Genomic DNA, 14,047 nt, shown 5'->3' with positions numbered 1-14,047 from the left:
CTCTGGAGTTGGGCTCCATTGAATTCAACGGGACTACTCCCAAGTGTGAATGGACAAAATCTGTCTGTTTCAGTTTCTTGCTTTTCCGATCTCAAGCCCATGTTTTCTCCACATCAGTGCCTGTATTCCATTTTTTATATACTTCTCATGAAAATTCACGTGCATTTGTGAATTCCTGCTAGTATGCACAGTTTTTGGTATGAAGTTTTCCCAAAGTGCGCAGTTTTTCCAAAGCAGTTTCCCCCTCAGTGCATTTTGGTACATCACTTACACCAATATATGCATCTTTTATGGACATCTTTACCACAGTATATGCATTCTGATACGCTGGAGAAAGACACAGCAAGATTCAGAGACATCCAGATTCTGAAAGATGACTGTGTCTTGTTGCACAAAGTACAGATTAGGTTTACCTTTAAATGCAAACTGAATCATATTTCTCCCCCCAGCATACTCCCAGGTACTGTAAGTGTGCTTAAGCTTGTTAGTGAAAAATCAGTTAAAATCTTAATGCTAGACAGTAGCATGTAAGACCGGTATGAGCTTATCTTAACACCATCCAGTATGAGAAGAGTTTTGTGCGTGCCATTTAACTTTGGTTGGTTTATAAATATGACCACAATGATTTAACAGCTAGCGGGACACTTGCTACAATATTTGCATGTGTGTGCAGACAACGGGCTTGTATGCCTGAGTGCCAGCTCTCCTTTTAACAACTACTAGTCAGTGATCATAGAATTGTAAAGTTGGAAGGGACCCTGAGGATCTACCCCCTGCAATATGCAGCCATCCCATACAGCGATTGAACCTGCAACCTTAGCATTACCAGCACCATTACCAGCACAGACGTTAAGGTCTGTGCCATGAAAAGAAATTCTGCCTTCCTGTGGGGTCCTGGTCACTCTGGGCTGGGGCACTCAGCTCAGGAAGTTCAGTTTAGGGAAGGGGAGCCTGGTGGTGGACCAGCTGCTTTTCATGCAGAAGAGCACAGGTCCTACAACCCTGCAGAATCACCAGGGAGGGCTGGAAATGTCCTCTGCCTGAAGCCCTGGAAAGTTGCTGCCAGCCAGTGTCCAAAAGACAGAGCGAGATGGACCAATGGTCTGGCTCGTTATACAGCAGCTGACTATGTTCCTGTGTTTTAAGGAAAGGGCTGTGGCTCGGTGATGGAGCACCTGCATTGAATACAGAAGGTCCCAGGTTCAATCCCCAGCATCTTCAAGGATGGCAGAGAGAAACTCCTGCATAGATTTCCTGGCAGTCAGTGAAGACAGTACTGAGTTAGAAGGACCAGTGGTCTGATTCAGTCTAAGGTGGCTTCTTATATTCTGTGATGGAGGCTAGGCTTTTCTCAGAGATGGTGCCCTTAACAGCACAATTTTATTGGTTTGAAATAGCTATAGGCTGCCTCCTTCATGGCAGCTTGCAATAAAACTCAGAAATGTAATGACGACAGTTAGTGAATAGAATACTGGGAGAACAGTAATGGACAAGGCAGGCCGACCCACTCAAAATTACTACAATATCATCAAAGGTCTGAAGCAAAGGGAAACCCAGTAACAACCCTTCAAGGGAGAGCCTGCAAAGGGTTGGGGTTGGGGCCGAGTCCCCACATATCTCAGGAAAGCCTGCAGCATTTGTGGTCTGGCAATGAATTCCAAAGCCACGTGTCTGCCAACAAGAATGCCCTTGTACCCAAATAAACAGTTTACTTAGGAGGAGAATGGTGCTGTGGTACCCTTGGCACTCTCCTCACCACTCACGCTCCATTATCCTGACTGATAAGGATGAGTGAATCTGTCAGCATCAGCTTCTTGGCTTCTTTTCTTAGTCTTAAGTTCAGTTTGCCACATTTCCACATCAATTTCCTGATTTCCCCCCTCCCTCTCAAAAAACACACCCAATAAAGTGCTCGTGAAAATTCTCCAAGATTTAAATGTGACAATCTCCTTATAAACGCATGCTTGTCTGCAATTCTGTCTAATATACACATTTTTGCAAAGCAGTTTCCCCTAACAGAATACAGTTTTGCATGTTGTTTTCCCTTAATGCCATGCATTTTCATGCCTGCTTCTTCACCCCAGCCAATGCACTTTTGGTGCAAGTACCGTAACTTGGCTGCCTTGAAAAAGAAGCGCAAATTTCAAAGGATGGCCATGTATCCGTTCGCATGTTGTTTCAGAAAGCGTGGAAAAGGTAGGCTCGCCTTTAACTGTGAAGTGAATCGAGTTTCTCCTCCATCCCTACTGCCAGGGACCATGTGGGAAGAAAGACTCTGTGTGTCGCAGGAGCAGCGTAGAGGGCTGCCTCTCTATGTACCATGTACCACGTGTCTGGTGACCATTTGGAGACTTGCTGTGGAAGGGAACTGGCTAAACCTGCTGCTTAACCTGAGTGATACAGGAGAAATGGGTTCAGACCCCTCTCAACCTTGCTGTGGAAAGTGGCTAGTTCGCTTTGTCTGATAGAGCTCAGTGGGTGAAGCCAGTTCTGAAGAGTTACAGCCAACAGGGTGCTCTCCCCAGGTGTTGTTGGACTACAACTCCCATCAGCCCAAGCCAGCAAGGCCAGGGGTGATGGGCATTGTAGCCCAACAAAATCTGGAAGGCAACACTTTTGGCTACTGCCAATCTAAAGGAATATGACACAGCCAACTTGCCATACTTAAGCAGAGTGGCTGGAGCTGCCCAGAGTGGCTGGGGCAACCCAGTCAGATGGGCAGGGTACAAATAATATATTATTATTATTATTATTATTATTATTATTATTATTATTATTATTATCATCATCAGATCTGGTCAGCACGTGGATGCAATGCTACATGGAAAACCCGCCTATGCTGCACAAAGTTGTATGATCAGATATATGTGTAATAAGTGAACAGTAAATGCCACATCTGTTCGGCTATGCCCTGCACACTTTTGCTTGATTGCAACTGGTGTAATGGGATTTTGGAACTGGCCTATTGAGAGAGAGGTTCCAAATAATGGACATACCGGCGGCCTAGCTCCCAAAGTTGGACTGAAGAGCAAAAAAGGCAAGATAGTTGTAAGATGCATTGACACGTCTGAAAAGTCCGCTTGCCAAATACAGGCAAATGCATATTTAAAAGAAAGCCTATTGGCATGCACCAGCATTTGCGGAAAGGCCATAACTCAGTGGGTTGAGCACATGTTGAGCATGGAAAGGGGCTCAGATTCAATCCCTGGCATCACCAGGTCCTTCAGAAACCCTGGAGGGCTTCTGCCCATCAGTGTAGGCAGCACTGAGTTAGATGTATCAATGGCCTGAGTTTGCACAAGGCAGCTGCTTAGGTTCTAAAATAAATAAATAAGATAGCAACCTATTGGGAGTGCATTCCTGGCTGGCAAATCCCCAAATCATGAAGGACATGAGAAGCTGCCTTATATGGAGTAGGACCAGTGCTCTCCCCCCTAGAAAAATAGGTACCAGTACTCACCATGAAGTTGTTATAGTAAGTGCCACACTTTTTAACAACAACAAAAAAGGTCCTGCCCTTGAGTACCCCTTGAAATAAAGCACTGAGTAGGACCATTGGTCAATCTACCCAAGTATTGTCTTCTCTGCCTTGCAGTTGTGTTCCGGGGCTTCACTGAATCACAGAATTGTAGAGTTGGAGGGGACCTCAAGGGCCATCTAGTCCAACCCCCTGCAATGCAGGAATCTCAACTAAAGCATCCATGGCAGGTGGCCATCCAACCTCTGCTTAAAAACCTCCAAGGAAGGAGAGTCTGCCACCTTCCGAGGTGGTCCATCCCACTATCAAACCAGCTCTTACTGTCAGGAAGTTCTTCACAATATTTAGGTAGAATCTCCTTTCTTGGAATTTGAATCCATTGGCTTGGGTCCTACGCGCTTGAGAAAACAAGCTCTCTCCATATTCTATGCAGCAGCCCTTCAGGCATTTGAAGATGGCTCTCCTATCACCTCTCAGTCTCCCCTTTTCCAGCCTATACCTTCAGGCATGAGATTTACCTGGCGTCACCAGGGATCAAACCTGGGACACCAGGGATCAAATCTGGGAAGTTGTTCCTCCACTGAGCTGTGGCCTTGCCCCCCAAAAGAGCCCCCAAACCAAGCCATGCAACTTACTGTCCAGGTCGCAGATTTAGCTGTGCTGGATTGCTGGAAGGTGACCTCGAAGTGATGCGGTCCCGGGTAGTCAGTGTTGGACGGGATGACAGGCGCTGGGGACATGGTGTCGAAGGTGGAGCTGGGCTGCGAGTAAGGCGAGAGCGTCGGGACATTGGAGGCGTGCTCGGAGCTATAAGGGCTAGAGGAGGCGGCCCTGCTGTCAGTGCTCTGATCCATGCTGTTGTTTAGCAAATTAAACTGAGACTGGAGGAAAGGAAACGGAGGGGGAGGAGGATGGAAGGGGGGGTGGAGGAAGGAAGGGATGGAGAGAAATAACACTGCCAGTTTAAACACATGGAAATCTCAACACACTCCTTATTTTGCAAAAAAAAAAGTTTTCCAGGTGTCTTGTTACAGGCACCTATAAAGGGGTAGCCTCACTCCAGAGAAAACCAGCGTGGGCCATTCATGGCTCAGCTTCTTATCTTTAGCCACTACACCACCCCCAATTCCAAACAAGCCACCACTTGTTAGAAAAAGAGAAGGATACTCTACTCTCTTTTTTGCCTTTTTCCTTTTTTTCTAACAAGACTGACCTTGTTCCTCAACTTGATCCAGGATGGAGATGACATGTGTGCAACCCTCCCCCTCCAAAAAAACCACAACCTAGGATATATACATACATGCATACATATAGAATACATATAACGAATTTAGCAAAATGGAAGCCTTGCATTTTGCCCTTGGGAAGAGCTAAAGGTCTTGTGATTTGGGCGCTGTCCATTCTGAAAGTGAGACTAAAGGCATTTGCATAAGTGACTGACCCTCATGAACTATCTCTAGGTGTAGCTGTGGGTAGAGATAGGCAGAGATGTCAATTTCAGTTTCTCTCCTTTTCCCAGTCTTAAATCTACCGTAGTTTACACATTGCATTATTATTTTTTACATAAGACAGCATGAAAATGTGTGTTTGTGTGTGTGCATTTTTACACACATTTCTCCTTATTTTTGCAACACATATTTACCTCCTGTGAGCATTTTTGAAAGCCATTACCCCACATTCCAACAGGATGCAAGTTTGACTGTTATTTTCACTAATACATGCATGCTTGCTTGTATGCAGTCTTTGCTTGGACTATTTCGTTGAAAATATTCTCTTGGAGAAGTGCTCATTTCAAAGGAGAACTGTGTTTTGGTTCACATAGCGGTTGGGGGGGGCAGATTGGAGGAGTTTGTATTAAAATGCAGACCACATGAATTTCCCCTCCATCCCTGAGCCCCAGCCAGCATACAGCCAAAAGTGATGATGGGAGCTGCAGTTCAGCAACCTCTGGATGCCCCATAGGTTCCCCACACCTGGAGGTGATGTCCAAGAATCCTTCCAGCTTTATAAGTCTATGGGCAAGTTTACTTGCAATGGGCCACAGTGCATTCTCATCCACAGATGTAATGAATGAGCACAGTAGTCATCTGTGGAGAAGCATACAACTATTAAGAGAACTGCATCAACTTTGCTTGCAGAGCAGAGCTTCAAACTGTGACATCTCCAGGCAGAGCTGTCCAAAACCCAGGAGAGCCACAGCCAGTCAGTGTAGACAATACTGAGCTAGATAGACCAATGGGTCTGGCTCAGAATAAAGCAGTTCTCTACTTCCTTGTGCAGGTAAACTTGTCCAAGGAACTGGAAGCAGGTGATAATTGCCTTACACAAAACCCATCTACTCTTTTTCAGCATGAGGACTGTGTGCTGAAGGTTCAAGGGTTGTATGCCACACACACGCAGCAGATATAAAGCCACTCACACAGGTCATGTGCATGCAACGCTCATTGCAACTGAAGTGCTGGGCTGAGTGGCGTAAACCTCTCTATACAACTCCATGCTTTGACCGGGCCATTTCACCATTACAGTGCTGGGCTGTGCAGAGGGGCTTTAAGCCGCTCAGCTCAGTGCTGAGATGGAGAAAAGAGGGTGCTGATTTTGCTGGGGGCTGGTGAGTCCCCTGCAATGGATGTGGCCCATGGGTTTTGGGCATGGCACCCATGAGGCTACCCCACTGATTTCTCCCTGGACGGGCAAATGAATCTTGAAGACTTTGCAAAGAATCTTCCCCGGGGGCAAATAGGGTCCTGACTTGCCAGCTACATTTAGCCAACCCCCACCTGCCAGCCTTCTTACTTTCCACTAGTCAGTGGGGGGGGCACTGTCCAACGGCTTTGTCCACCTTAGCCTGAGTGTTGCCCATTGTATAACTCAGCAGGGAGAAGGAGGCAGATTGGGTACCGCTAGAATACGTTGGCTCTGCCTCTGACACCACCTGCTGTTGGGCCTCCTCCCTTTGGCCCCACCACTCCCAATGGGCACCACAGTGCCACACCTGAGGATGCTGCGCAGAAAGCAAAGGCCCTCTTGCTGAGTTACAAAGCCTTCTTCCGATCCACTTTCCTAATTTTAACGTATGCATCTCCCACCTTTTTGAGGTCTTCGAGGCAGTTCGTGAGCGTGTTTGAACAAAGTATATTTTTGGTCTTGGCAGAGGCAAGCCTCCACATGTACGTAGGTCTTCCACCCCAGAACAAGCACACAAATTCCCTTGCCCTGTGCTTGGTGTCCATGCTGAAGGCCCATGCCAGGGCTTCAATAGCTTTCTAGCATCACTCTCTGGGGAGGGACCATAAACTCAATGGTTAGAGCTCCTGCTTTGCACAGAGAAGACCCCGGGTTGAATTGCTGGCATCTCCTGGTACAGCTGGGAATATCCCCTGCCCGGAACACTGAACACATGACAAGCAGGGCCAACTACCACTTAGCTGTAATTCCTGCATTGCAGCGGGTTGGACTAGATGACCCTTGGGATCCCTTCCAGCTCAACGATTATAAGCTTCTATGATTCTAACTAATTAGTTTCTGCTGCCATTCTCCTATCTGCTGAATTCTTCAAGCCTTTCTCAACCTTGGGTCCCCAGAAGTTGTTGCACTACAACTCCCATCATCCTTAGCTGCCAGGGGTGATGGGAGCTGTGGTTGAACAACAGGAAAGTCTACTCTGGTGTGTTCAAAAGAAAGCCTGGGTCATTACCTGTATCCACACTCTAGGTCTCAGGCTCAAAAAAATAAAGTCCGCTTCCTGATTGCCATTACAGAATGCAGTTGGGAGAAGGAAGGGTGACAAAGCTAGAATTAGGGTTGCCAGACTCAATAGAGGACAGGACTTCTGTGCCTTTAATTGCCCTGCTCTCTTTTGAGTCTGGAAACCTTAAAGAGAAACCAGCAGACCCTTTGCTTGGAAATTAAACAAAGGGTCTGCTGGTTTCTCTTTAAGGTTTCCAGACTCAAAAGCGAGCAGGGCAATTAAAGGCACAGAAGTCCTGTCCTCCATTGAGTCTGGCAACCCTAGCTAGAATCAGTTAGCTGTGCCTGTCATTGGCTCTGGCGCCACCTGCTGTTGGGCTCCTTGCTTTCCGCCCCACCAGTCCAAACATCCACCAGCCACAATGGCATGCAAGGGAAAAAATAGAGAGCACAACAACTGATTGGTTAAGCCCAGATCTGAAGCAAATGTGAAGGAGAGAGGGAGATACCCAAAGTGGTCCAAGAAGGAGGGGTTATGATGGTTTAAGGAGGGTGTGAAACCAGCCCAGGAAGGTGTGAGGATGCGGATAGGTCAAACAGAGAGGCTTGGAGAGGCATATTCAGGCCCTGTAACTGACCTTCCTCACAACTGGCATGAAAAATACTGTCATTTATTTCTTTGGGAAATTCCTAAACTGCACCTTCATCCAGAACATGAATGTGTGAGCAGTGTACATAAGAATCAAACATCAGTACAATATCATCACCATCATCATCATCATCTACTCATATGAGTTAAATTAATTTATAAATATATTTAAAAAAACAAACTTATATGCTACCTTCTATTCAGGGGAGGAGAAAGGGGGCGGTGGGGGTGGTTCGCCCCAGGTATCTTCGCTGAGGGGGGGTGACATTTGTCACGCCACCCACCCACGACTTGCAAGCCGTCGGGGGAAAGGGGAAGCTGCGCCGCTTTCCCGGTGGTATCCCCCCTTCCCCCTTCATTTTGACAGCTCGGGGAGGCTTAGGAGTAATGGGTGGGTGCAGGGCCGGCCCTAAGGCAAGGCTGGGTGGCACAAGGCGCCAGGGCGCTGGGCTGCCAGGGGGGCGCTGAGCTGCTCGGAACCGGGAGGGGGCGCCGAAGGGATAGTTCGCGTCACAGCGCCAGGGCGCCAGCTATGCTTAAGATGGCCCTGGGTGGGTGGTGCACTGAATGTCCCCCATCAGCGGCTCACTCTGCCCCCGTGGGTGGCTCGCTCCACCCCTGGCTGCAGACGCGCGTGCCTCTCCATACACCTGGGTCGCTATCCCGTGCCTGGGAGGGCACACTCCACACCCTGGCCCCCTCGGGAATGCGCTCTGCCCCCCCCCGAGCGCCCGCATGCCCCTCGGGTGCGTGCCTGCCCTGGGCAGCTTGGGCATATGCTACACCGCTGCTTCTATTCAGAAGATTTAAGGGCAGTTTACAGTCAAACTATAATGATGATGATGATGATGATGATGATGTACTATAATGTACTAAAGCCCTAAACGGCCTCGGTCCTGTATACCTGAAGGAGCGTCTCCACCCCCGTTGTTCAGCCCAGACACTTCTGGCGGTTCCCTCACTGCGAGAAGCAAAGCTACAGGGAACTAGGCAGAGGGCCTTCTCGGTAGTGGCACCCGCCCTGTGGAACGCCCTCCCATCAGAGGTCAAGGAGATAAACAACTACCTGACATTTAGAAAACACCTAAAGGCAGCCCTGTTTAAGGAAGTTTTTAATCTGTGATATTTTAATGTATTTTGGTATTTGTTGGAAGCCGCCCAGAGTGGCGGGGGAAACCCAGCCAGATGGGCGGGGTATAAATTAATTAATTAATAAATAATAATAATAATAATAATAATAATATAAAAATGCAATTAGCCAACACTGAAATGCCAGAGCAACAGCACCTACAACATCCAGCAGCAATTATCAGCACAATATCTGTGTCTAGAAAAATGCTTGGGCAAATAAGTTTGTGGCTTTGTTTGTTATCAGCATACGCCGGAAACTGTTGGAGCTAACCTTGCCTTGCTGGTGAGCAGGGCCGTCTTAAGCATATCCGGCGCCGTGGTGCAAAGATCCCTCCAGCGGCCCACCCCCATTTCCCAGAGTTGTCGACCTTTTCCCAAGCCTCTGCAGGGATCGTTCTCCTCCTGCGGAGGCTTGGGAAGGAAGCTGCACGTCCACCAGCCATATAGTTGGTGGGGTTCAGCTTCCATCCTAAGCCTCTGCAAGGATCGTTCTCCTCCCGCGGAGGCTTGGCAAGGAAGCTGCATGCCTGCTAGCCATATGGTTGGCGGGGCACAGCTGGCAGGCATGCAGGAGGGAAAGGGAAGGCCGCTGGCAAAGCCGCACAGCTCCCCCACTCACTGGGGCTCCCCTGAGAGGCCGGCGCCCTGGTGCAATGCGCCAGTAAGCCCAATGGGAAAGACGGCTCTGCTAGTGAGAGGGTAGTAAAGCCATAGAATCATAGGACTGTAGACTTGTAAGGGACCCCAAGGGTCATCTGGTCGGCATGTACTAGGGTTGCCATATTTCAAGAACTAAAAATCCAGACATGGGGGGGGGGAGGTTTTCTAAAACCCAGACATTTTGCCAATTTCCCAAAATCCTCCCCACTCCAGACGCTAATTCTGCCATTGCAATCCCAGGCATCTCTGGGGGAAACCCTATCATATACATTCTTTGGCCACACCCATCAACATCAATGGGTCTACTCTAGCACTGGATCCCACCCAACGACCTGACTCTACACCAGATAAAGCAAAACTCTGAAGATGTGTCTCCAAAGCAACAGAAGCTGGGTGGATTTCATTTTGCAGATCCCCAGTTCAAAACAGCAACGGAACTTAGTTACCCTCCCCTTCTTACCAACGTGCCATCAATCTTAAGATTTTTAAAACTAACCAGACTTTGGAATCAAGCGACAAGTTATAACTTGGGATTCTCGAACCTCACCCACGGATAACTTTCTGATGTTGCACTCTAATAGCTTCCTTTCTTTTTCTTTTTTCCTTTTTTTAAAAAAAGTACCAACATGAGACATCCATGTCAAGCAAGACCTCCAGCGCGTTGCAACTCCTACAATATCATCAGTGTTCAGTGAGTAACAGTTGGAATTCGGAGCAAGACTGAACTTGCACTGGTGGAGAACACCTCTTTTCTCCCCGAAAATATGCATGCAAAACTCCTTTGTCCTTTTTGATAATACAGTTCCAGGATGCTTTCGCCCTCTGCACCATGGATCTCGAGGTGCCTCCTCAGACAGAAATCCCCAAGAATAGGAACGGGGAAGAAATTCATTTTGTCTGCATTTTAACAAACCAACCTAATTCACAGTTTTCCAGCTAATATGTGGCTTGAACAGAGTTGGCAGAGTCCATTTCTTTTAATGCAGTTTTGGTTCAAAAGACATAAAATGAAATCTGTATTTTATGAGGATAATGGGTTGTGTCCAATGCTGGGCTTAATGAAATTACCGAAACTAAGGTAGTCATGCCCATTAACTTCAGAAGATCTACTCTGAGTAGGACTAGCACTGGATACCATCTAATGCATACAAAGGTGGAAGGCATAAAAAGTGTGCACTTTATAATAGAAATGCACAAAATGTATGTGGGGGAAAATGCATATTTCAGAGGAAAGTGTGCACAAGGATGTATGTATATAATTTAAGTACATTTTCATTTAAAACAATTTAAAAAAAAAACTATTAAAAAACAGGACAGGACAGACTTCTGGCTGGAAAACACATGAACATACATAAATGTGTTTATCAGGAGGAAATTCACACTAAAATGCTGGAGAATTTTCATGATGAGGATGATTGAATTGCGAATTGCTGCAGAAAGAGATAGAACTGAATTTAAGATTGGAAAAATGAGACACTGAGATGCCACAAACTAGCAGATCCTTCCATTGCTAATGATGGGGAATTGAAAAGGCATAAGAACATACTCTGGCCACCTCATGAGAAGAGAAGACTCCCTGGAAAAGACCCTGATGTTGGGAAAGATTGAGGGCACAAGGAGAAGGGGACGACAGAGGACAAGATGGTTGGACAGTGTTCTCGAAGCTACCAACGTGAGTTTGACCAAACTGCGGGAGGCAGTGGAAGACAGGAGTGCCTGGTGTGCTCTGGTCCATGGGGTCACGAAGAGTCGGACACGACTAAACAACTAAACAACAACAACAAGAACACCAGAGGTGTCTTTCTGGATCTGACTAAAGGAACAGCATCCAGTTTCCCAAGCTGGTCAACCAGATGAACATGAGAAGCCTGCCATAAGGACATGGCTGCAAGAAGCCCATCCTACCATTGTTCCCCAACAACAATCCCCAATAAGGGGCATAATATACAGCCATCATGACTAGATGCCGCTGATAGCTTGCTCCTCCACCACCGAGAATGTGTCTTACCCCCATTTTCAAGCCATCACCTAATTTTGCAGTAGCAGCTTCCATAGTTTATCTATGTCCTGTGTGCGGTCCTTCCTTTGGGCTGGAATCTCCTACCAATCCATTTCTTCGGCTGATCCTGTGCCCTTGTCTCATTGTTGTTGTTGTTTAGTCATTTAGTCATGTACGACTCTTCGTGACCAATGTCTCATTAGAGAGGGTTAAAAAAAAACCTCCCCATCCACTCTCTCCACACCATGCCTAACTTTCTAAAAACCTCTGCCAAGTCCCACACCCACCTTTACTCAAACATTTCCCTTGTGAAAATAGAGGTGTCCCATTCCATACCCCCCAATATTTCTCTGATGAAAATAGGGACATCCTAAGGAAAATCCTTAGGACGCAGGTGGCGCTGTGGGTTAAACCACAGAGCCTAGGGCTTGCCGATGGGAAGGTCGATGGGTCGAATCCCCACAACAGGGTGAGCTCCCATTGCTCAGTCCCTGCTCCTGCCAACCTAGCAGTTCGAAAGCACATCAAAGTGCAAGTAGATAAATACACTCTCCCCTCCATTGATTTTCAGCAACTGGTATTCAGAAATATGACTGTCTCCAACTATGGAGGTACCGCTCCGGTGGGAAGGTAAACGGCATTTCCGTGTGCTGCTCTGGTTCGCCAGAAGTGGCTTTGTCATGCTGGCCACATGACCTGGAAGCTGTACGCCGGCTCCCTCGGCCTATAGAGCGAGATGAGCACCGCAACCCCAGAGTCGTCCACGACTGGACCTAATGGTCAGGGGTCCCTTTACCTTTAAGGAAAAGCAGCACATTCCTGGATCAAATCAGAAACCCAGACAACTTCTTTAAATCTGGGACTGTCCCTGGAAAATAGGGGCACTTGGAGAATCTGAACTTTCTTTTCTTTTCTTTTCTTGAACTAAAAAGTTTCTATCCCTGCAGCTTTTTCTTATACGGGTGTTGCTGCACCCTGGTGATCATTTTAGTTGCCCTTTCCTACTCCTTTTTTCTGATTTGTAACCTCTTCTGAGACTGGGCACAGCATTCCACATGTGACTGCACCATAGATTTCTATGGAAGTATTGCAATGGGGGCAGAAGGTATGGATTCACTTTGGTTAGGATGCTATTGCGGACCTCTGCCTAACTGGCACTTTCTGAAAAGATAAAAGAACACAGTGACAGCCTGTAAGATCAGCACAATGGCTCATCTAGCCCGGCATCCTGTTCTCATGGTAGCCTACCAGATGCCTCAATGGGAAACCCGGAAGCAGGATCCGAGTACAAGATCACTCTCCCCTCCATTGATTTTCAGCAACTGGTATTCAGAAATATGACTGTCTCCAACTATGGAGGCAGAGAATAGCCATCACGACTAGTAGCCATTGGTAGCCCTCTTCTCCAGTCCTTGTCCAATCCTCTTTTGAAGGCCATCAAAGTTGGTGGCAGTTCAATAACCATTTGATGTGTACAAAGCTGTGAATATATGGGAGCGGGGGCAGTGTGCATAGTGTAATGCATATATTAGTGAAAATGCATCATGTTAGGGAAGACTCCTTGCGAGTAAGTGTATGTATGTCATTTAAATTGTGCATACTATTACGAGAAAATGCCATGAACTTGGTCAGCATTTTTATTGCGCTACACCCTCAAGAGCTTTAGTATGTGGTATAGCAGAATTACTAAATGTAATCCAGCATGGATTAGATCAGAAATCTAGATGAGAGATTACCAGGAGCGCAAGATATACAGATAATAAATGGCTTGTTTTAAAAGAAGAAGAAGAAACAAAACCACAACGGTGGCGATTACTGGTGAAGTAAATTAAAGAGACACAGTCACTCTGACTCTGGCAATTATCTCCTAAGGTTACAGAAAACACATGGCCTGTGAGCCTTACACAGGATCGGAGGCAGCTACCGTGAGTGACTCATGCCAATTAGTGCAATGTTAAGAGTCAGACCCCACTGAGCGCACACCATAGCTGTGTTACACTGTTTGGTAGTCAACAAGGTCTAAGGCAGATCACCTTAAATGCCGAGCGATAAATTGACAGACAACTTCTAACTGTGATGAATCAGATTATAAATCCCTTTTATTTTAGTGCAATTCACTTCTAGGTAATACATTTAGGGTCCAAGCTTGGAAGCAGGATCTCAATGAAATGGCCAGAATTTAATGAACGCAACTTAGAAGCCAGGCTCTGGAGCGACTTTTAAAGTTACAGCAAAGGGTTTGAGCATGAATTAACATTGCCATTGTTCATATATATTGGGAGGGGGAGAGAGAGATTGTTTGTTGTAAACTTCATGGAAATTTCTGAGCCATTGGAGATGTTCTTGCGGGTTCTTAATTGTTCAGCAATTTCATGGATCAAAGCAAAAGAGAAACGAAAAGAATTACTGTGAAATTGCTTTCTTTGCAAGATAGCTTTAAGAG

General features: G+C 46.8%; 1 protein-coding gene across 4 annotated transcripts in view; it reads right to left on the bottom strand.

Moving 5' to 3' along the window:
• Positions 1-14,047, bottom strand: part of TP73 (tumor protein p73) — a 91,864-nt gene that overhangs the window by 44,903 nt on the left and 32,914 nt on the right. For all 4 annotated transcript variants that reach the window (XM_088671676.1, XM_060276161.2, XM_060276159.2 and 1 more), the window contains one exon: positions 4,114-4,359. In XM_088671676.1, coding sequence (XP_088527802.1) covers positions 4,114-4,359 — 246 coding nt within the window. The remainder of the gene's footprint in view (positions 1-4,113; positions 4,360-14,047) is intronic.

The sequence above is a fragment of the Zootoca vivipara genome, chromosome 6 (assembly GCF_965207765.1).
Source record: "Zootoca vivipara chromosome 6, rZooViv2.hap1.1, whole genome shotgun sequence".
Taxonomy (NCBI): Eukaryota; Metazoa; Chordata; class Lepidosauria; order Squamata; family Lacertidae; genus Zootoca; species Zootoca vivipara.
The sequence above is the reverse complement of the archived record's forward strand: the minus strand, read 5'-3'. Positions and strand labels throughout refer to the sequence as shown.